A 24917-nucleotide genomic window follows, 5' to 3' on the forward strand; every position below is an offset into this window, starting at 1 on the left:
CACACATCTTAAATAAAATATTTGGTTCCTTATTTCATATGCTCAATGCCACATATGGCTAGCAGCTACTATAATGGAGATGTAGACAATGAACATTTACATTACCAAAGAAAGTTGTGCTGCTATACAGCATATATTCTGCAAAATAATAAAATTAATAACAAAGATTAATTTAGAAAAAAATCCAAGCTGGGTGTGGTGGTACATGACTGTAATCCCAGCTACTCAGGAGGCAGAGGCAAGAAGATAGCAAATTGAAAGCCAGCCTAGGCAAAGGTAGAAGGGTAACCATGTCTGAAAAACATAAAAAAAAGAGGGGGTGGTAGTTCAACTGGTAGAGCCTGCCTAGCATGTGCAAGACCCTGGGTTCAGTCCCCACCAGCATTGCAAACAACAACAACAACAAAAAACAAACAAACAAAAACATAGCTTCTTTATATTTATGGGTAAAATAACAAACCACCATGGATATTTAAAGTAATTAAAACTGAATGAGAATAAATATGTCAACATATATAGCCTACAGAAAAACTGATATTTAGAGAAAGACTATAGTCTTAAATGCATGTAGTAGAAAAAGAAAAACTGAAAACTTATGAGTGTAGTATCCAATTTTTTAAGTTAAAAAAATAAAAGCATAGAATAAACCTGAAGAAAATAATACAGATGCACAAGAAATTAAGTAAATAGAGAAGAAAAAGAGATTAAACAATAAAAGGAAGAGAGTAAACAATGTAAGAAAGACACAAAAATCTTGAAGTATAGAAAATAACAGGAAACCAAGAATAATCTTGCCAAGTTGATGAAATTCCAAGAAAGCTGTAAATTATTAAAACTGACTCTACAAGAAATAGAAAGTTTAAATCGCTTTATAACCAATTCAGAAACTGAATCAATAGTTTAATAGACTAGTTTTTCTCATTACCATGTACAAACTTATACAGAGAACAGAAAAATGAGGAAACATTCCCTACTCATTTTATAGGGTTAATATAATCTTGATACTTTGATACCAAAGTCAGATAAAGAAAGTGCAAAAACAAATGTACTTGTAAATCTGTTTGCAAAGATCTTAATCAAAATGTTAGTAAACCCAGCAATGTACTGAAAAAGGTAGCACAGCCTAACCAGCCTGAGTTTATTCTAGGAATGAAGATCACTTCAACACAGAAGGCCTATTAATGTAATTAAACGTATTATCAAAGTAAAGGAAAAAGATATGATTCCAATAAATGTAAAATTAAGTGTTAAAAATCAATAAATTCATTAAAATTCAATATCCAGTGATTTAAAAGAAACTATTATTAGGAATACAGGAGAATGGTCTTAACCTGATGAAGAAAAATAAAACACTGGGGACAATTCTGTAACAGCCCTCCAGTCTATTGAAGGCTTGCAACTTACAGGGAAAAGCTGGGCAGTAACTGCAGTTAATTTCAGCTCCTAATTCAGTAGCAGCTATCCATTCTCTGCCTCCAGCCTCATGACAAGCAGCCATGCGTGTGTTCCTAGAGCAGGGCACTTCCCGGTTAGGAGAATCAGCATGGGCGTAAGGACCCAAGTCTCTAAAATTTGAGGCTCTGTATTCTCACTGCCAATTGCTACTTTGATCATGGAGGTGCTACACAAGCAAGCAGCCATCGCTACAAGGCTTCCTTCCATGGTTTAAAACCCCTTCTACCCTCCCTCAAGTGCCTTCCAGGGGACTTAAAGGACCAACACCTCTCCCTGCTTCATCTCTCTCATTTTCCTGCTTTAGGAAATCAAATACTAAGGACTAGGCTATTCAAAAGCAGCCAAATATATAGAGGAAGTTAATCACTGCACATTCTTAGGGAAAGGCATAGGCTCAGAAAAGATCTGAGAAGTCCCTAAATTAACACCTCAGGCTGATCTACATATGGAGACACCATACAACAATTAAAACAAAAAGAAAAAAATAGCAAACTCCAGGGAAGGGAAGACAATGACATTAACAGAATGGTCACATTATTAGATTCAAATATCCAATTTTCACCAAATCCCAAAGCATACAAAAAACCAGGGAAGAATGGCCCATTTAAAGGAAAAATAAGTAAAACGTAAATTGTCCTAAAGAGAGATAAGATGGCAAACCTACTGAACAATGACTTTAAAACAATTGTCATATAGCACTCAAAGAACCAGCAGAAGATACATAAAAAGACAAGAAAATGAAGTAGGAATGAAGGAAACTTCGATGAAGAGATAGGAGACTAAGGTTGGTTGTGGTGGCTCACGCCTATAATCCTAGCTACTTGGGAGGTAAAGATTAGGAGGATCATGGCTCCAGGCCAGCTGGGGAAAAAAGTTCAAGAGATCCCCAACTCCATCAATGACTAGGCTTGGTGGAGTGAGCCTGACATCCTAGCTACACAGGAATGCACAAACAGGAGGAACATGGTCAAAGCCTGGGCATAAAGTGAGAGCCTACCTCAAAAATGACCAATGTAAAAGGGCTGGTGGGGTGGCTCAAGTGTTGCAGTGCCTGCCTAGGAAACACTACGCTCTCTGAAGATGGAAGAGGAGGAGGGAGAGGGGGAAGAAAGAAGAAAGAAAGAAAAAAATAAAAACCTGTCAATCAAGAATCCTAAATGTAGAACAATGTTGTACAAAAAGGAGAAATTAAGACATTCCTAGATAAACAAAAGCTGAGTTTGTCACATTACACCTTCCTATAAGAAATGTTAAAATAGTGCTGCATGTTGAAATGAAAGGGTACTACACAATAATTCAAAGCCACATGAAGAAATAAAGATCTCAGCAAAGATAAATACATGGGCAATTATAAAAAGCTAGTATTGCTTTAACAACAGTTTGGAACTTCAATTTTTGTTCTTCACATGTTTTAAGAGACTAGCATGCATGTGTGAGAACCTGAGTTCAATCCCCAGTACCACACACACATTAAAAAAAAAGACTAATACATTAAAAAGCAGTTATCAGTCTAAAGGCTAATATTATTGTAACTTTAGTTTGAAACTTCACATTTTGTTTTCAGAAACAAAATGCACTTTCAGAAACTATGATAGCTTATGATTTTGAACATACAATGTACTGTAAAGATGTGATTTTGTGATAATAACTGAAAGGGGTGAGACAGATGTAAAGAAGCAGAATTTTTGTGTATTAATGAAGTTAAACTGGTATAAATTCAAATTAGAATGTTATAACTTTAGGAGGCTGAATATAATTCCCTTGGTCACCACAAAGAAAATAGCTTTAAAATTTCCCCAAAGGAAGTAAGATAATTAAAATATTATACTACAAAAAACATCAACTAATCGCAAAATACAGTAATCCCGGAAATGAGGGACAAAAATAGCAGTAAGGAATGCAGAAAACAAATGACAAAATGAAGAAGTATGTCTTCCTCATCAGTAATTATTTTAAATGTAAGTAGTTCAAACTCTTGAGTCAAAAGTCAGAAATAGATAGAACGGATAAAAAAAAGTTCAACTTCATGCTGTCTTACTTCCTGCTGAGACTTACTTTAGACACAAAGACACAAACAAATTGAAAGCAAAAGAATGGAAAAAGATATTGCATGCAAATGGTAACCAAAAGAGAGTCTAATATACTATATCAGACAAAATATTATTAAGTCTAAAGGATCACAAGAGATAAAGGAGGACAAATTTAATAAAATGTTTTATATTAATAAAATGTTCTTGCTCAACACAGCAAGAATACAAAATACAAACATTTTTACACCTAATAGCAGAACATGAAAACACATGAGCAAAAATTGACAGAATTGAAAGAAAAAACAGACAATTCTACAGTAATGTTGGAGATCTGAATACTCTCTTCTCAATAATGGAAAGAACAAGACAAAAGATAAGCAGAGAAATAAAGGACTTGAACAACACATAACTAGAGCTAGCAAACATACTCAGACACTATACCCAACAACAATATAATTTACATTCTTCTCAAGAGCACATGAAATAGTCTCAGGATAGACCAAATATTAGGCCACAAATTAAATCCCAATACATTTTAAAAGACAGAAATACTACCAAGTATCTTCTTCAACCATAAAAGGATAAAATTAGAAACTGTTAACAGAAAAAAAACTACAAATTTACAAATTTGTGACAATTAAAACAATGCCCTTAAATAACCAATCGATCAAAGAAGAAATCACAAGGGAAATTAGAAAGTTAAATGCAAATCAAAGCCACAATGAGATACAAAGGGATCTCTAAGCAATATAGATCATCATACCCACTAGGACAGCTTAAACATGTCAGTATGAATGTTGAACAAGTGGAGAAAGAAAGGAAGGGAGCAAGGGAGAGAGGGAGGGTTGCCTGAAATACTGGAACCTGAGTGTGCTGTTGGTGAGAATGTAAAACAGTATAGCTGCTATGGCAAATAATATGGCAATTCCTCAAAAGCTAAAAACAGAATTCCCAAATTATCCAAAAATTCTACTGCTATACTCAAAAGAATTGAAAGTGAGATTTCAAAGAGATGTTTGTTCACCCATGTTCACAAAAACATTTACAATAGCTAAAATGTAGAAGCAACACAAGTGTCCATTGATGCATAAATGGATAAGCAAAATGTAATATATACATACAATGGAATGCTATTTGGCCTTTATAAGGAAGGAAATTCTGACACATGCCGTAACATGTGTAAGTCTTGTGGCCAATACACCAAGTGAATAAGCCAATCGCAAAAAGGCAAACACTGTGTCATTCTACTTAGAAAGTACCTAGAGTAGCCAAAATCATAGAGAAAGAAAATGGTGGTTACTAGAAGTTGAGGAGAAGAGGGATGGGGAGGTACTGTTTAATGGCACACAGTGGCAGCGCTGTACAGTGAAGAATCCCAGGTTGGACAGTGGTGGCAGATGCATGATAACATGAATGCACTTAATATCACTGAACTGGACACTTAAAATGGTTAAGATGGTAAATTTTGTGTTATGTAAATTTCACCACAACAGAAAAATTGAAAAAAAAATAAGTGCAAAAATTTAAAACCAGATTAAGAGAATAGTTTACAGCCTTGATATAGGAGATTTCTTAAAATATAGAAAGCACAAACCATAATGAAAAACACTGACTAAACTGACTATATTTAAACATGAGATGAGTTTATTAAAATATTACACAAAGACAGCAATGTATGTCACAAAATGGCAAAAATCAACAAAGCACTTATATCCAAAATATATAAGGAATTCCTAAAAGCAAAAATAAAAGACCTAATAAAATGGGCAAATGGTAAGGAGGCACAGAATAAGAAATATGAATGGCCAAAAAAATATATGAACATGTGCTCACTCCTCACTAGTAATCAGCAAAACCCCAATTGAAACAACGGTGAGGTATCATTTCATATATATTTCAACACCAAGTGTGGGTAAGGACATAGATTGAACAACATATGTTTTGGAAAAAAAATTCATCCTCTAGATTCCATTTATATTAGGTTTTAAAAATTAAGGCCAGGAGTGCTGGGCCAGACCTGTAATCCTGGCTGCTTAGGAGGTAGAGATAGGAGGGTAACAGTTTGAGGTCAGCCCTGGTAAAAAGTTAACAAGACCCTATCTCAAAACAGGCATGGTGGTATGTCTATAATTCCAGCTACTCAGGATGTAGACGTAGGAGATCATGGTCCTGCTGACCTGCCCCAATAAAAGTGTAAGACTCTATCTGGAAAACTAAAGTAAAAGGTGGGGTGTGGCTCAAGTGGAGAGTGCTCACCTAGCAAGTGTAAGGTGGTTAGTTTAAACCTCAGTACTGCCAAAAAAAGAAAGAAAGAAAGAAAGAAAGAAAGAGTGTCAAACTAAATGATATATTACTTATGGATATATACTTATTTGTAATAAAATTTTAAAAATGACCAAGAAATTTAGGAAAGCTTTTACCTTTGAAGGGAAAAAAGCAGGTTAAAGTTAAGGAGGGACCCACAGGAGTGATAAAATATTGATAAAGTTCTATTTCTTCATTTGGAGAGTGGAGACACAGGTGCCCATTATCACTCCTTTTTAAACTAAGCACACACGTTCTTTTGTATTTATGTATATTTCATAAGAACTTTTATTCAAAGAAAAGCTTTCAAACCCAAAATCTTTTTATGAGAGGAGTGTCTTACAGTGGATCATTTCCCAATGATCACAGGCTCTGGCTTACAGTCTAGTCTGTTCTAAAGATAATAAAAGCTGCAGAGTCTGAGAAAGGGGCAAAGGTGTAACCCAGCACTCATCAAGAGAAGGCACAAGCAGAGGCTAAGAGTGTGTGTGCGCATGTGTATGTGTGCGTGTGTGCATGCGTACATGTGCGTGTACATATATGAAAATGTATTTGCAAAAAGATGTAGGGAAGGCAGATTAAATGAAAAAATGGGGGAAGGAAATCTGTAATATGTCACACATATCATATGTGTAGGACCCAGTGAAATTTTATTTTGTTTTCGGAGGATGAAGTATGTAGAAAATAAGGCAGCAAAAAGGGACAAATAATCTCATTTTAAGAAAAATAGAGACTGGGGAAGTAACTCAGTGGTATAGTGCTTACCAAGCATATGAAAGGCCCTGGTTTGATCCCCAACACAGGAAGGAAGGAAGGAAGGAAGGAAGGAAGGGAGGAAAGAAAATAGAACTGGAGGCATGGCTCAAGTGGTAGAGCACCTGCTTTGCAAGCATGAAGCCCTGAGTTCAAATTCTAGTCCCACCAAAAAAAAAAATTTCCTCAAAAACAAAACCAGAAACCTAGAACTTCCCAACCTAAAATTTCCACAAAATACTTTTCAACAAATGGACATTTCCTGGCAAAGCTGACACTTTAATGTAATCATTTTTCTAAAGCATTATTGTGCTGTCAGTTTTTATTAAATTGTAGAACACTCAAAAATTCCCACATAATAGCTCTAGCTCCAAGTTTTTAAGCAACTTTAATTAACAGAAACAAACGAGCAGAAAAAAAAAAAAAAACTGTTCACTTCTGTTTTGTTTCTGGTTGTAGGTAACTCCAGCCCAGCACAGAAAGACTGCTTTCTGGGTACCATTTCTGATACTTATCTGTCGTCTTTATTTTCCACGTTAGCACATTCCTTTGCCTACTTTTCTAGTCCAAGGTGATCACATTTATAGAGAATTGATTTCTTACACACTTAATCTTAGATACACTTGTTGAGACACTTTTTGGCATGCTATTCTAGTTTCTTGTCCTCATCACCACATGAACTATGAAAGCAGCCAGTCCTGAATTTAAATCCTAGATATATAATTTATAGATTACCGTATCTCTGGCAAGCTCTTTATGCTTTCTGAATTTGAGCTTCCTTATTCATTAAAATAAGAGTAATCATGCCTGCCTTTGAAGAGTTGACTATTAAGTGCTTAAATACTCAGTTTTTATTTTGTTTTTTATTTTTGTTGTTGTTTGACACAGGATCTCTCTATGTAGCACAGGCTGGCCTCAAATTCACAATGTAGCCCAGGTGGGGCTTGAACTCAATGATCCTCTTGCCTCAGCTTTCCAAGTACTGGAATTACAGAACTGCACCACCACATCTGCCTAAAGCAGTTCATTTCTTTGAAATGAAGTGGGGACCTCTTGCAGCTGAAGTCAAACTTCTTAAGTGCAGATTTAGGTACAGGTGGTGGGATCCTCACTTCTATTCACAGACCTGCCTCTGAGAATGATCCTCAAACACCAATCCCAACTCTGGTGGACAGCATGTGCTTTTCTGCTTTCTAGCTCCCACGGGCTATGTAAGACCTAACAGGTAAAAAGAATACTTGCTTCATGGCCTGATGAGGTCTTTACCAAAATTTTAACACTTTTGTATAGATTTTGAAAATATTTTTGTTGTTCTTTTCCTGGGAATCACTGTATTTTCCAATTCTGGATTAGCTACCTTTACTCTTAGCCTTTTTATTTCTGACACATCTGAAAAGTATTTACTTAGCTAGACTCCAGTCCGTTCACTGTTTTTTTTTAAACCTTCATCAGACTGTTTTTCATCAGAGACCTCTGGTTCTATGAGGGCTTATATTCCCTATTATTCTCCACTCCAGACCACTGCTTTATAAAGAACATTCCAGAGTATCATGTTATAGAAAGCATATTAGAAAAAACCCTAGGTCCTAACCTTAATCCTCTGACTAAATACATGAATTTAACCAACTCATTTAACCTATATGAAATTTAGTTTTCTTTATATGCAAAATGGGGAATAATACATCTAAAACATGTAATTACTTAAGAGGCTAAAAACCAAAGGCAATAATGCAGATGAATTGCCTTGAAAATTGTAGTTCTGTGCAATGTAGAATATACTGTCCATTCAAAAAGGCAGTATAAAAGAGTGATGAAGATAAAAGAATCTAAAAACTATCCAATGAAATCCTGACTCTATCATTTACTAGCTCTACCTTTTAATGGTAAAATGAAAATTAAAGTACCTACTCCATATGATACAGGCTCAAAGATGTTAGCTTCTACTGCTATGATTAAACAAACACGTACTGTGTGTTAAGCACTGGACTAGGTACTGGTAATAAAAATGGAAGTAAGACAGACCTATATCTGTCTATACTTATTTAACATCTTTGTTAAAACCTCTATCTCCTACTCCAGATGCTATGTTTTTCTAAGTCATTTATGTTTATATACTTCACAACAAACAAAAACCTGAGTACTAAAGTATTTCCATAGAACACTGAGACTTATTCCAGTATTTCTTCTCTGTGAAAATTTCCAGCAAACACTCAGTAATTCTGGCATTCCTTCTCAAAATCTATCACTTGAGTTGAAATTGATGAGTTGAATTGATGACTTCCAAGTAAACTATTTGTAATATGATTCTATCAAATATAAATGAGTTAACATAGTGTTTCTCAAAGTAACATTCAAGACCATCTGCTTGTCAATCACCTACAATGCTAACTAAAAGGCAGGTTGCTAGACCCTGTTTCAGATCTACTGATTAAAAACCTCTGGCTGGAAGATGCAGAAATCTTCCTTTTTAATAAGTTCCCAAAGCAATTTTATGCAAATCCCATTTGAAAACCACATTCTCATGAGAAAAACAAACAACCAACCTTCCACTTCTTAAAGAAACCAAATACTGAAGAATAATGATGCAAAGTGTCATAATTATTTTTTTAGCTAGGCACAGTGTCTCATGCCTGTAATCCTAGCTACTTGGAGGCAGAGATCAGGATTGTGGTTCAACACCAGCTCAGGCAAAAAGCTCATGGGACCCCATCTCAATAAAAGCTGGGCATGGTGGTGTGCACTGTCATCCAGCTATGTGGGAAGCTCAAACAGGAGGCTTTCAGTCTAGACCTGTTGGGCATAAATGCAAGACCCTATTTGAAGAATACCTAAAGCAAAAAGGGTAGAAGTATGTACCACACCTGTCTGGCAAGCAAAAGGCCCTGAGTTCAAACCCTAATGCAGAAAAACAAGTTTGTTTAATCATCAGAATAAATTTTCACATGCTTAGCTCTTAATAGGGTAGAGCTGACACTTACAGAGAGCAAGACCAAAAAAGGAATTCCTATTCCAGAGGTCAAGGAAAAGGGTGGAAAGGGACACTCTGAAACCATTTATCCAGATTTCAAAAGAAGCAAAGAAAACTGTGTTACTGCAACAGTCACACCTACTAAAACTGGGGTTGGTAATCTCAGAAAACATAAGTGCTTTCTCTTAAACTCTGCCAACTAATGAAAGACCTGCTCCAACTCTCCACATCTAACCAAAGACTTTGGATAATCTGTCAAATGTAAACCTTGCCTACTGGGGGCCAAGATGATTGTGAACTGCTGTTAGAATAAAAGGCAGGGAGATATACCATCTTTTACTTACAAAAGTAAACTGAAATAATCAACTAAAGTCTACGTTTATGCCTTGTGGTTAAATGGACAATTATAGAAGAGATCTTGCTGAGACAGAAGAGAGCCAAGCAGCTCTGAACTCACAGTAGGTGTGAATCTTCAAAATAATAATTCAAAACTAATGAGTAAAATATTTCTCTTATCCCTCAAGCCACAATGGCTTGAGATCTGCACTGGTTTGGTAATATAATGTGGAGGGCTTTAGTTCCTAAAATACTGGTGGATTACGTGCTGTGACTGCCAGAAACCCACATCCCAAGGCGAAAAGGACGCCCAACCTTCCCACAATCATTTACCGTGGTCTGGAGCAGCAGCGCGGGCGGGGCCGCGATTTCTCCCGCAACGCCTCGCTGCCACTGTGCTCGCTCTTCTCCGCACGAACGCGAGCACCGCCCACCCACTCGCGTTTTGAATCCACTGGGCCTAGCCTCTCCTTTCCCCTCCCCTCGGCCTGGTGCTGAATCATGAGCCCAGTATCTCCAAAAGGTAAAATCAGAGAACAAAGCCACCCTTGGGCCGGTCTGAATGGAGTAGCAGGGTCGGGTGGGCAGAAGGCTGGAAACCCAACTTTGCCCTCTTCTCCCCAAATTCTCCCATCGAATCCCCAAATTAAAACAAGTACTGCAGCGCTCTGGAGCTCCCAAGAGGGTGTCCCTTCCTCCAGGTTGCTCGGGTCTGCAAGGCTCAGTCCAGGACCGGGGCGCCCCGCCTCATTGTTCCAGCGTCCCCGGCACACCCGCCCCGGAGCCAGCGCTGTGGCGAGCTCGCAGCTGCGGGGAACGGGGTTGGGGTTTCGCCTGCTCCAGATCGGGCCCCTCACTCCTCTCGGATCCGCACAACAGCCCCTGCCCACCCTCACCGCCATCCTCCCAGCCTATGGCTAAAGCGGAACCCAGAGTCCCTGGAGGCGCAGGGTGGGTGCTGTCCAAATGCTGGGAGGAGGCGGTGCGAGGTGGGGTGGGGATAGGAGTGGGAGAAGCTGGAGGCCGGGCCTGCACCAGGCGGCAGCCCAGGTCCCCACAGAGCGATTCTGTTGCACGGGTACCGCTTGGCCATGGGGACTCCGGCCCAGCAGGGAGCAGCTCAGCAGCCACCGACTCCCTTCCGTGGACGCTGGCGCCAAGCCGCCCTTGGCCTCCTTGTCTGCAGAAGCAGAAACCAAGATCCTGTGCCCGCTGCGGAAACTACCGCTTGCTACTTACCCCAACTGTTCCTGTCCCTGCGGCTCTTGGCCATGGCGGTCTAGGGACTGGTGGCAGCGAGGCGTCCTCACTGTCACTGCGCTCTGTCCTCTCCAGGGCCGCAGGTTGCTGGCAGCGGGAGGCTCCGTGCCCGCACAGGGCGCAGTTCGCTCAGACTCTAAGGATGTTGCTGTGGCGCTGGTGGGAAGGAGTGGGGAGGAAAGGGAGGAGAAGGCGGAGGAACCCAGCTCAGCATCACAAGCCTGAGTTCACAAACACCAGCGTCACACCCTCCTACCTCAGCCCACCCCCCACATGAAGTCAGTGACAGACGATGTGCTGCAACATTTCTGTGGAAACCGCACACAAACAAGCAGCACCCTCCGCACACTCTGCAAGAATTGAGCAGCAAAGATAATGACAGAAATACACAAGCCAATAAACAGCACTGCATTATTCTGGGTGTTCAAATATCCTTGTCTTAGGATAGTTACGTGTTAGTACAGACTTACTGGCAACATTTAGACAGCTAAAGTAGTTTAAATGATCTGTATTTATCCGCCAGGCATTTTGGATTTTTTTTTTTTTAGCAAAGTCATGTTAGTAAAGAAGGTATATTTTTGCATATGTATACTGAGCAGATGTGTATTTTAAAATTGGGTTAGCAAAATTTAGATCAAGATAAACTGGAGACTCATCATAATCTGTAACTAGCTCAATGTCTAGAGAGAAACATTTCCCCAGAGATTTGCAAAGATAGTCTGGAGTTAGACACAAAAAGCAAATACCTGAGGAAACACATACTACATGAGGAAACTCTCACTGCTGCTGCCAAATCTTACATGTTCCATATTTCAGCTGGCAGCTCTGGTGACTTCAGAGCTTGTAAGCACTGTAAACTAAGTTTGCATTATGGTTTCAAAGGAGGCTGTGTTAACAGAATTGCATTCCCCGAACACTAAATGAAACAACATAGGAAGCCAGAAATTATCTCACCTCTGTACCTTCAACCAAATTCACCAAAAAGAGTATAGTATATTCTAAAAAGAGAGAGAGAGAATTATATAATTCAGTATTTATTTCTAATTGAAAAATTTTAGTTTTAAAATTCTCTTTTCTTTGTAATTAATAGGTACTCTGGTTAGTACTCTGAGTTTATCACTTACAAAAAAATGCTTCAGTGAACAACTCTGTATATATGGTGTTTTTTTTGTACTACTGGCCAAGAACTTTTTATCTAATGTTCTTAACATTCTCTGATACTCTTATCTGAGTCAATAACTGTTATTTTTAGTTATGATTCTATACCTTCTTTTACATTTTACAGTTAGTAGCTGTCATTCTCTTTCTCACTTTTATTGTTTAATACCACTATGGGTTCATGAAACCTCAAAGAAAATGGCTGTGTTATTTTTCATTACCATCCTTATTCTTTTTAATACTCTAACCACCCTAAATTTAGCTAATACTATTCCCATAGCATCAGCTCTTGTATCCTTTTAATGTCTGCCTAATTTGTCTCTTGAGTATTTCCTTTTTTTCTTGCACAGAGAAATGTTTCAAGTTTCCCTTATATTTTCCCTGCATCAGAACTAGAATTAGCCATTTCTCCAAGAAGCTCTGGCTCCGGATGAGAAACAGTATTTAGAAACCAAGAACTACATACTGGGTGTGCTCACTGCTGCCCAAAGTGTTACTGTTTCCAGATTCTTTTAATGGACCTTGCTGGAACACATTTAACTCAATTAATTTAATTAGTTAGTTAGTTTTGAAGCAGGATATTACTATGTAGTTTAGGTTGGCCTCAAACTCAGGCTCTTCCTGCCCCTGCCTCTTGAGTGCTGGTATTACAGCTGTGTATTGCCACACCAGGCTTTTTTTTAAGTCATGAATTTTAGCAACTATGAGGAAATACTTTCAACTGAATGAAAATACAAATATGCAGGATTATTTATTGCAGAATTTTTTGTATTTGTAAAATACTGGCAACAAGCTATATGTCCATACATAGAAGAGTGGTTGAATATATTACAATACACCTACACAATGGAATACCATGTAGAAGATCTTTATGAACTGATAAGAGTAGTTTTAATTTATATTCTGTCATATGGGGAAAATCATAAGGTTAATAATATATCCTTCCTATAAGAAGAAAAAGACACAAAAACTGATGTTTCTGTTCATTTGTGCAAAATAAATGCAGCAAGAATAAACTAGAGCCAATGAGATTAGGTACCTGTGAGAGATAGATGGGAACAGGCTGGAAACAGTGGGATAATGGGACAATGGGAATAGGACAGTAGGGATTGGGGGCACTGACACTTCTCTAAATGTAATCTTTTTTGTATAACTCTGAGAACCCATGGTTATTGTCTCACATTCTCCAAAATAAACAAATAATTAAAATTAACCAGGATATGGGGAGAATTAAAAGTCAAACAGTTTACAATAAAAGTGAACTGAGCTGCATTATAGGTGAATAAATAACTACAGTGAAGGGCATAGAAGAACTAACCTGAGGGGCTTTAGAAAACAGCATTCTTATTGTGTAAGACTAAAAACAGCTGGGCTGTAATCCTAGCTTCTTAGGAGGCTGACATTGGGGGGATTGCAGTTCAAAGCCAGCTCAGGCAAACAGTTCACAAGACCCCATCTCAAAAATAACCAGAGCAAAATGGAATGGAGGTGTGGCTCAAGCAGTAGAGTGCCTGCCTTGTAAGCATGAAGCACTGAGTTCAAACCTGATCAAAAACCTAAAGACAAAAACTTACAAGACAAAAATAATACAATGATTATACTCTAGTTTGTTATTTTTTTGTCCCAGAATACATGGATTAGAAATTCTGAAATTATTTGGTATGCACTAAGATTGAACCGATATATGGTACATACTGAGAGCCAGCATTCTCACTGTTGAAAATAAAGTCGCAATAAAGAAAGGAGGAAAGGGGGAGAATAGAATGAAATCTGTGGTATTGATATTGGAATCTAAGGTATAATACAATAAAAATACAAATAACCCAATTCTTTAAGGGGACAAAAGATCTAAGGAGGCATTTCCCCACAGAAAACATACAAATGGTCCCTAAGGACATGAAAAGATGTTCAACATCTTTAATCAATAAGGAAATCAAAATCAAAATCATAGTAAGTTCCACTTCATGCCTACTAGTATGACTCAAATCAGAAAAACAACATCAGCCTGGTGAGCATGTGGTGAAATTTACATCCCCAGACACTGCTGGTGGGAATATAAAATGGTACAGCCACTTTGGAAAACAGTGGCAATTCCTCAAAAAGTTAAATGGAAGATTAGCAAATGATTAGCAATTCCCTTCCTATATACCCAAAAGAAATTACAACATATGTATCTACACAAAAACTTACACTGGGATGTTCATAACAGCATTTTTAATAGTCAAAAGGTAGAAACAACCCAAACACCAACTAATGAATGGATAAACAAAATGGTATATCCATATAATGGAGAATTATGTGGTCTCAAAAGGGAATGAAGTACCGATATATTTTCTAATGTGGATAGATTTTGAAAACATATAAAGTGAAAGCAAGCCACAAAGACTACAAATTCTATTGTTCCACTTGAAATTCCTACAAAAGGCTACTATGCAGAGACAGAAATTAACTTTGGCTAGGCGCTTGTGGAGAGGGGTGGGAGTTTAGGGAGAAGTTAGAGAATGACTGCCAATGAGGATGGGGTTTCTTTTTAGGGTGATAAAATGCTTTGAACTTGACTGTGAAATAAACCCTGTACAACTCTGTGAATATACTAAAACCCACTGAATTGTATAATTTAAATTGGTGGATTGTATGGTATGTGAATTACATCTTGTTAGGATTTTTAAAAGACAAAGATCAAGTTTAAGTAAAAAAGAAGAAAAGGAATTCCTCCATTTGTACTTTACTGCTCTAGATCCTCTCTTCCTACCTTCTCTAAAATATTACTCCATAAGTCATTCTCCCTCGTCATCCTCAATTAGTTTTTTCTTCTATTGGTTTCTTCATTATACTCATTTTACCTCATCATGAGGGGCTTCCTCAATCAGGAGTTTCTTCATAGTTGATCGCCAACTTGCTCCTTCTCTCCATAACTAGCAATGTTGGAAAAAAGTACTTATGTGAATTAGAATGCTTTTGAATCTATCTCAAATTGGCTTAAGCAAAACAGGATATTTACTCTCACATAACAATTTGTTGGAAGATAGGTTGGTTCTATGGTGGCTAATTCATCAGCTCAACATCATCATGGATTATATTGGTTAGGAACCAAATTTGGCTGCTGTTAAAAATACAATAGTTTAAATAAGAAAAATATTTCTTTCTCTCTCATGAAATAGTATAAGTCTTCCAAAGCTAATATGGTAGTTTTAAAACAAGGAAACCATTATACTTTCTTTCACCTTTTACTTGGGGCTTCCAATATATGATTCAAGATGACTGGTCTAGGCTGAGCATTGAAAGTTCACGCCTATAAATCTAGCTACTAGGAGGCAGAGATCAGGAGAATCACAGTTCGAAGCAATCCCAGGTAAACAGTTCACAAGACCCTATCTCAAAAAACCCATCACAAAAATAGGGCTGGTAGAGTGACTCAAGTCACTCAAGGCCCTGAGTTCAAAAAACCCCAGCACTGAAAAAAAATAATGACTACTCTAGCTGGACATTAACATTTTCATTCTAGCCAGATAGAGAAGGAAAAAATGAAGAAGAGAATATAACCATGTTCTCTCATGGTACAATCCAGAAGGTGCACATATCATCTTTACTCACTACCATATTCCACCTAGTTCACGAGTATACCATGTATGCAACTAAAATTTAGGAGTTCTAATACTAAAGAAAGAAGGAAGATGGGCATTGGAAAGTAACCAGAAGATTTTTCCACAAGGTTGCTGTCTGTCATCCTCAGTGTATTGGCTCCTTTCTAATACTGCTCCTTCTCATGGTTTCAAAATGGCATTTGCCATCTCCGTCATCAGAAGTTAGCAGCCATGCTTAGACATAGGAAAAGGCAAGGTTGCGTCTGTCCTGTGTACCTTGTTAAAAGTAAGGAGAGCCTTCTTGGAAGTACTCCAGCAGATTTTCCCTTGTGTTATTGTCTAGGCCAATCAAGATTTATCCCCCAAGATGAGGGAGTGTCTCAGTCTCCGCTAATGGATATGGCCACTGCAAAAAGGCCAAAAAAATTGCGGTTCTAACTGGTTGGTCACTCCAACCAGTATAATGATCCCCTTTCTCTTGGTTCAGTGGTCTGAAGACCCCAAAATGGCCAGGTAGTAGCTTCTGCTTCCTATTTAATAGAACTGTGACTTAGTTAATCTAGAGAAAGTATCCATCCCTTGAGTATCAGGCCTTTAAGCTCACCAAGTTTAATGTTGTAAGACAAAATTATAGAGAAAAAGTTTTAAGAACAAAAATTCTCTAAGAGAGTTCTTAGGAATAACAGAAGAGCCACTCCTACCTCTCTCCTTTGGTTCTCAGGCCCATGCATTCTGAATATGGGGTCAATGGCAACAAACAGTAGCTACTGGGTTAAGTCACACTACATATCCTCACAAGGGTTATCTATCTCTTGAAAGCACCAAGGAAATCCTGCAGCAGACCTTTCCTCCATTCTATCAAACTAGCCACTCCTGAGCGCCATGTTTGGCATAAGATCACTTAATTTCATGGTTGTGACTATGCTGCCACAGCTCTCATAGGAAAATCAGTGTCTTGTTCAAAGATAATGTTGTTCATAGTACATGGTGATGATACAAAGCATTCTATATGTCCTTGACCTGTAGTACTAGTAGGAGTTTTATAGGCAGTGAAGACAAACCTGTATATGGAAATATGTGTCTATTCCAGTGAAGACACATTGCTTTTCCCTCCATAATAGAAGGGATCTAGTACAATTAAATCGCCACCAGATGCTGACGGGTTTGTCTAGGGAACAGTACCATACTGGGGTCTCTGCAATGGCCTCTGCTATAAGCAGGTTAAACACTCCACAGTGTTAGTAACTGAATTATTCTTGACAAGTAGAAACCCTTGCTGTTGAGTCTACTCTGCCTAAATTCCTATTGTCACATATACCCACTGAGCAAGCACTAGTGTGCTTGGTATGAGTAGAGGCTGGCTGACTGACATCCATAGGCAGATTGTCATGTAGAACTGCTTATCAGGATAGATGCCCCCTAGTGGGGAATTATGTGGTTCACAGGTATTTTCACATTCTGGGCAATTTTGAGAATCCATTCAATCTCTCCCATTGACTTCCTTCTCTCAAACCTTCTTTCTAAGTCATGGACCAACCTACTAACTATTATACATAAATCAATATAGATTCATGCCTCAGGCCAACTCTCCTTCCTAACAAAGAGGGAAATTAATTGTACTATTCAAAGTTATGCCCACTGGGAGAATTTGTCTTCATCACTATCTTCCAGGACCATCCCATTATGGAATGGGGCCATAATTCAGTGGCTGGCTGCTTCAAATTGGTGCTAGAATATCATTCAAGCTATTAACAAACCAGGCCTGAATATTTTTTCTCTTTTAAATGGCCATGAGCTATACACAGGTTGGAAAAAAATTTAAAAGGTGGCAAAGAAATAAAGGCACCTGCAGTGGAAGGTTTTCATGTAATGTATTTTATGCTTTCCAGATTATCTCAAGCTACCACAATACATCCTCCTTCATTCACATGGAATTATACTGCTCTTGTTCAACTTATGATCCAGTATATTAGATAACATTTAGTTCCTAAAAAGCAGTTCATGGTCACATAGTCACTTAGTACCTCATGGTCTAGTGTTGAGTCTCAAGGCTAGGTAGAAAGCCAAGAGTGGCCTTTCAAGTGGAGAATTAGCTGTCAACATTTAAGGGCATGTTCAGGTTCCATAACCCTAGGTAGAATCCATAGCATTGTGATTCTCCTACTGGGCTTGCAAGAGACTCCATACAGTATCTTTATTTACAGTTGGGTCTGCTGAGTGCTAAAGCCCATGTCAGGGCAATCTGCACCATAGCACGGGTCATCAGTAGGGCATTATGTTCTTCCAAGTCTCAACCAAAGAGTAGCAAATGTACTATGTTGTCTTCAAAATTAAAACAGGACAACCAAGGATGGTGCATCCTTCTTTGCAATGGATAATGCAAGGTAGAACACTAAAACTCCACTGTGTTATTAGACATTTCACTAATACGGCAGTTCCCTGAACTGGGTTTATATCTCATCCTCTGGAAAAGGGTCTTTCATTTTTAAGTGATGGGTTCTCTCAGTACAGCCCAGGCTGTCCACAATTTCCTAGCTCAGGATTAGTGGAATTCTGGTGATGCCTTGAGACTGTAGGGATTACTGGTCAGCCTCAAGAAGATATGAGAATTTTACATTCCTCAATTCACAATCATCCCAGTAAAAGGTCACAGGCCCTTCTGGGAATGGCTTCAGGGAAGGCTCAATGTTTATATGTGACTGCAATGTAGTATCCTTCTTCAAAGAAACATGGTCTGTTTCCCCTTTAATTAAGAGATTCCAGGTTTAGTAACTGGTTTAAAACTAAGGATTGGATAATACGTCTTGAATTTCTACTATAGTGGCTTCAGGCAAGTTTCTGAGGTTTCCTATCAGTCCTAGAATTTTTCCTAATTACTTATGCCAAGTAGCACTTAAGTAGGCTGATGGTTTCATTCATTCTAACGACTTGGGGATCAACAGGCCACCATCCTATATCCTTGCAGGCAAAACACTTTGATTATCCTTTTTTCCTGAGGGTTATCATAGTAATTGTACTGAACATGTCATTGACAGTTATGTCACTTGGTCTGTCCCAGAATCTCAATATTTCACGGGGCGCCATCACCTCTAATCTATAGAGGACAGTAACCAAAGAGGTTTTCAAAGATATCTGTACCCCCCTCACTCCATACCTTTATGAAGGTAAATTCTGTGGGCCTTCCTGGAAGTGGTATGGATACAGCATGACTAGGCAGGATGCACATAATAAAGTATGTGTTGGTCAACTTTTCATTGCTGTAACAAAATACCTCACAAAAACAACTTAAAGTAGGGAAGAATTTATTTTGGATCATGGTTTCAGAGGTTACAGTCTATGGTTGGCTGGCTCCATTGTTTTTGTGTCCATGGTGAGGCAGGGCACCATTGTAGAAGAACATGGTAGAGCAGAGCAGCTCACTTCATGGTAGCCAGGAAGGAGAGAAACACAGAGGAGAAGTCCCAGCACAAGATATACCCTTCAGAAGCATGCCCTCAATGACCTGTTTCCTCCAACTCAGCTCCACTTGCCAGTTTCCACCATTTCCCAATAGATTAATCCATTGACTCGATCAGAGCCCTCATGAGCCAATCACATCCACCGGCTGGGGATCCAACACTTGAGCCTTTTGGGGGACACTCCAAACCATAACAAAGTCCAACATTCCCATCTGCCTAAACATGCATACTGTCCTCTACAGTGTATCGGGGAAATTCTGGCATCTCAGCATGTAGACTGTAAGTTGTTTTTGAGTGCGACCTCAGTTAACCCGCTTAGAAGCACTCCAGATGCTGAACTCAACACACCAATTCTGAATCCCATGAAAGTGCCTGACAAGATCCTGTAACATCTTCAGTGTGTAAGTTCTCTCCTCCAAGAGAGCCAAGAGAGAGTTCTATATCTGGGGTATGAATGCTGAAATTCTAACTCTCATTCAGAGTTTCAATCTTCATTCATATCTGCTCAAACGCCCCATCTTATATCACAGGGTTCCAGACCTTCTCCACTAGTGTCCTTGCCTTAGCATACTAGAATTAGATCTCACATTTAATTGACACTGCAACTCTGTAGTTTTTATAGTCAGGCCCTGGACTTGATCCTTAGCCATTTCTGGCTGGCAATGGGTTTCATCAAAGCTGCCAAAGAAACTTTCTGATTTTTTAATCAACACCTTAAGTATAGAACTCAAAGCTCTCTATTTTTCTGTGTGTCTGTGCGTGTGTGTGTGTGTGTGTGTGTTGTGTGTTCTCACAGAAGCAGTCAGAGCAGCCAAATGATACTACAATTTTAATAATTATCACTATAATAGCAGCTAAGTGCTAGAGATACTTTTGTTTTTCAGTACTGGGGATTGAACTCAGGGCATCGTGCATACTAGGCAAACGTGATTCTACCTGAACTATGTCTCCAACCCTTTTGTTTTTCATTTTGTTTCTGAGACAGGATCTAGCTTACTTTGCCTGGACTGGCCACAAACTCATAATCCTCCTGTCTCCACCTACCAAGTAGCTGTAAAAGTGCTAGAGATTAATCTTCCAAGGCTGTGCCCTCTATTCTACCTTAAGCCAAGATGATGGCTGAGTAACTGTAATAGCACTCCACACTACGGAATATTACTGTTCCATTTCTCTCTGCAAAGAGTTTATATACATAATCATCAGGTGTGTAATACCATCCCTGAAAGCCATATTAAGAGTCTCTTTCCTGAGATTACTTCCAATTCATATAACTGTATCAGTTGTGGTTCTGGGAAGAAAGAGATAGTACAGAAAGACAAATTAATGAGAAGACTATTTATAAAAATGAGGACAGGGTTAAGGGAATCAACAAGAGAGAGTGAGGCACCCTGAGACTAGAAACAGTGGGAAGTCATCATCCTCCCTATCTCTAAAAGGACAGCTTGTTGGAATCCTGTAAGAGGTTTATAGTTGTACGACATGGTCACAAACACCCATTATGGTCTCTTCTGCCCATTACACTAGTCTATGAGAGGTACAGGCAAACTTTAGCTAGCTCTTCTGACTGTTTTACCTATTATAATGTGAGGAAGTCAAGAAGGAACAGTATAAAATTATTTATAACTTGCTATCTTTTCTTAGGTATTGAATTTGCAGACACAGCCAGTGGGTAAGTTGCATGTAGAAATCCTTCTATCGATTCTCATAAAAACCTTAAAACTGCCTTGAGGATAAAGGTTAATAGAAACAGCTTCTTAACAGATCTAAAGATTTAGTTCAAGTTGTATTAAAAAAAGGACTTGCACTGCTTCTTTCCTTACCTCTTCCTAAAACTCATCATAATAACCTGATCCTCATTCTGAATAAGATCCATATTCTATTGCCACCAAGGATGAAATATAAGAATTATTCTGCTGGGTGGCAGTGACTCATGCTTGTAATCCTAGCTACATGGAAGGCTGAGATCTGGAGGATCATGATTCAAGGCCAGCTTAGGCAAATAGTTAGCGAGACCTCATCTCTAAAATAAACAGAGCAAAATGGACTGGAGCTATGGCTCAAGCAGTAGAGTACCTGTTTTGCTAGTGCAAAGTCCTGAGTTCAAACCCCTGTCTCACCAAAAAAACAACAAAAAAAAGAAGAATTGTTCTGTACTTCGAAAACATGGTTTTTCCCTCAACAGACAAGGGGTCTTAATCAATAACAGAAAGAATAGTTAATACCATCTACCTGAAAATTTAAACCATATTTATGGCAATGTTTTCCAACAATTAATTGGTTTATATTTAACAAATCTCTGGAGTAGTCAATTCAATCACATAAAGTTATACTATACAACTAGTTTATGTTGGAAGAGTCACCATCAAGAGGTCATATTGTTTAAATCTATGTGTTCCACAGGCTAAAATTATTGTCCTTATACTCCACACTGTCACACTTCATGATCTGAATCAGTATTTTTCTCATGGATAATAAATTTTGAAACTTAGTTATGCAGAAAAAAAAAACTATGACCTTAATAATTTTTGTTGTTTAGCCTTAGCTAAAATTAAGAGTGGAAACTACAGGCCCCAGATTATAATTAGCATTTTATTAAAGAACTTTCAAAGCAGGGAACAATAACACAAATCATAGAGCAAATCACTATAGTTTGTTATATGGAAAGAGTAAAAACTGGAAAATATTTATGTCAGATATTATGAAGTGCTAAAAATACACAACAATCAGTTTGGGATAAAAGACCTAGTAAGTCATATTTATTCTTATTCTATACCTTGTCATTATAAACTTGGGTAGCTTGTAAAAGTTTCTTACAATGGTTCAAACATGAAATTATGTGCTTAATTGTTTAAGATGTAAATTAAGTTAACTTACTGTATGTTTTTTATAAGGAAATTGAATTTCTTCACCAAACTACATCACTGATCTTGTTGAAATTTAACTCAGCCAGTACTTTAAAAAAAGTCTTTAAAATTCTTTTGGAGTTAGTCTAAAGCAAATGTTTTCCTTTTTGCATCATTTGTGGTACAAGTAAAATAATGATTATAGCAGACACATTTTTTAAACCACCACACAGAATCCTGACTTTTTCCATGCTATCTACTTCTGGGCTGATGGTCAAAGCAGATGGATCTGCCATTATTGGCAACATAAAATATCTGCACTCCAGGATTTTGTTGAAGCCTATGATCTCAAAAATTTTTTGTCAAATTCATTTTAAATGTTGTATTTCAAGAATAACATACTTAAAGAATTGTCAGAAGTTGTCCCAAACTGGGCATTCAGAATTTCCACTTTGTGACGGCTCACGAGGCAAATTTTTCTGAAGTATTAGCACCAGGAAAAGCTATGCCTCTTTCTTGATCAATTGGTTCATCTTTATCTCAAAAAACACTGCAAAATCCTCTGCTTTGGCCAGTCTGTTCCATTGTTCTGGCTTCCTGTTTTCCCTCTCCTTTAACTTCATGCTAGCTTCCTTGCTTACCTATTTTCATTGTGCATAAAAATAAGTATGTATTTTTTTTTGTGCATGCTGACTCAAACTCTCTGTGGAATAATACAAGTATAAATAAGAATAAATACATTTCAGACTAGAGGAAGGATCAATGCCTTCAGAACCAGAAGGGAGCGGGAAACCAAAATGAATCTGTGACAGTAAACAAGTACTAAGATACCAATAGAACATTTGAAGAGATTTTGAGTCATCGAAGCCAAAAGTATGTGCCCACCAAAACAAGTGCCAAGAAGCTCTGAAAGAAGGAACTGTTCTTCAACAATTTTTTTTCAATGCACCAAACACATAAGCTTTGTCCATGGAGCATGTAAGTCTAGGCTTACTTATGTTCCCAAAATAAGTGCTCTTTGTACATGGAGCACAAGAAAATACATATATTCCCTGTCTTGTTAAGGTGTGAATTTAATTTCTTCATTATGCAGTTGATTGTAATTACCAACAATAAGGAGTATACTTCCTATGAACAGAATTGAATTATATGTTCAACATCTGCAACTTGTTCTTTTGTGATTTTTCAATCACTAAATGTAGTGGCTGAGTGTAATACGGCTTTTTCTCTTGAAAATCTAGATTGGACGTTAGAAGTTAACTTTACCAGTATACATAAAGCTGGTAACTTCATTTCTACCTTCAGAACAAAACAGCTTGTCAAATAGGAACAAAATTACTTCCCTTAACTCCTGTTCAATACTCTGTGCACTGTTAAGTATTTTAAAACAACTCTTACTTGATGATCCTCTTTACAGTACTGTAAAATGCTTTATAAACACTCGAGAATGGGCCCTTTGCATTTATGTATGTATGCATGTGTTTATGTATTGATTTATGCATTATGTGTTTTGTACGTATTTATTTATTTTTAAGCTTCTACAGAACACCTGATCTCATTAAAGTTGCAATACCTTAGTCATCCCAGCAGGGTCAAAGGCCACTGAAACTTACTAGGAATTGGGAGTTTCAGAGATGTCTCAGAAAATCAAGGCAAAAGACAGGTTGCACAGGTGTGCAGCGTAACCTCAAACTGGTCCCGCTGGGCAGAGTTTGCAGAACAGGAAGGTGCAGTAGGCAGGGTGTGCCTGCCGCGGCTTAGTTAACCTGGCACGGCCCCATCACCTTCCCCGGCGCCCCACTGCCAAGTTCCCGTGGGTCCGCTGCTCTGCACGTACCTTTCCTCCCCAACCCTCCCCACCTTGAACTTGGAGAGGTGCGCGCCCCGCGCCCGCGCGCCCATCCTCCTTCCAGCTCCCTACCCGTCACCCTCCAGGTTTACCTGACGAGTGTGGTGGGTGGGGGCGGCTGGAGGAGGCCCGCGGACCTACGAATGTCCCTAAAGTCGCGGAGGGGCTAGGAGAGCTAGGCCCCGACAGCCAGGACGCGTGGCGAGGAGGGCGAGCGGGGCGCAGGGTGTCGTGCCCTCCTCTGGCCTCAGGGCGGCACTCTGGTCCCGCGGCCGACGCGCTCTGGCGGGCCGCCGGGCGCCGACCCACGCCGGCCGGGAACGTGTCTCCCTCCGGGTGACGCAGCCCGGGTGGGGAACGTGGTGCGGCGGCAGCGGCGGCGACCGTACGCGCCTCCGCCGTCTGTGAGAGGACGCACGGTGTAGCCGGCGGGCGGGCGAGAGACCCCGAGCGGCCGCGCGGCGCGGGGAAGCGGACGCAGCGCCGTCGAGGAAGTAGTCCCGGCCGCGGCGCTTCCCACCGAGCGGGGCCGCCCCCTCAGGTACCCGGGCGGCCCTGGGCCCGGCGGTCGTTCGCGGAGGCCGCGCCAGGCGTTCTCGGGCGTCCGGGGAGGGGAGGAGGGAGGGGGGAAGGGCCGCGGCGCTCGGGGTCGGAGCCCGCCACGCCGACCCGCCTTTGCGCGTCCCTCGTGCAGGCGGAGCCGCGGCCAGAGGCTCCATGTTGGGAAGAGGCGCTGCTCGCCCTCGTTAGCGGGAATCGGGGCGCCGCGTACCGAGCCGGCGGGGGCCGGGCTCTGAGTGAAGATGGAGGCCCCGCTGCGGCCTGCCGCGGACATCCTGAGGCGGAACCCGCAGCAGGACTACGAGCTCGTTCAGAGGGTCGGCAGCGGCACCTACGGGGACGTCTACAAGGTGAGGCC

The 24917-nt window shown here is 39.5% G+C and overlaps 2 protein-coding genes across 6 annotated transcripts in view; one reads left to right on the forward strand and one right to left on the reverse strand.

Annotated features, from left to right (window-relative positions):
- The window catches only part of Atl1 (atlastin GTPase 1), a 47002-nt gene extending 34920 nt beyond the window's left edge, over nt 1–12082 (reverse strand). Inside the window, exons 1-2 of one of the 2 annotated variants that reach the window (XM_020165033.2) lie at nt 12061–12082; nt 11086–11262 (exon numbers count right to left, since the gene is read on the reverse strand). In XM_020165033.2, the coding sequence (XP_020020622.1) occupies nt 11086–11119 (34 nt within the window). In that variant the 5' untranslated portion in view covers nt 11120–11262; nt 12061–12082. Of the gene's footprint in view, nt 1–11085; nt 11392–12060 lie in introns of those variants that run through there. The other variant, XM_020165034.2, reaches the window with a different exon arrangement.
- Nucleotides 12083–24360: 12278 nt separating this feature from the next.
- Map4k5 (mitogen-activated protein kinase kinase kinase kinase 5) overlaps nt 24361–24917 on the forward strand; it is a 117986-nt gene continuing 117429 nt past the window's right edge. Inside the window, exons 1-2 of one of the 4 annotated variants that reach the window (XM_074068011.1) lie at nt 24361–24539; nt 24693–24909. In XM_074068011.1, coding sequence (XP_073924112.1) covers nt 24802–24909 — 108 coding nt within the window. In that variant the 5' untranslated portion in view covers nt 24361–24539; nt 24693–24801. The remainder of the gene's footprint in view (nt 24540–24692; nt 24910–24917) is intronic. The other 3 variants (XM_074068010.1, XM_074068009.1, XM_074068008.1) reach the window with 3 other exon arrangements.

This window comes from Castor canadensis, chromosome 3 (assembly GCF_047511655.1).
Source record: "Castor canadensis chromosome 3, mCasCan1.hap1v2, whole genome shotgun sequence".
NCBI classification, from domain to species: domain Eukaryota; kingdom Metazoa; phylum Chordata; class Mammalia; order Rodentia; family Castoridae; genus Castor; species Castor canadensis.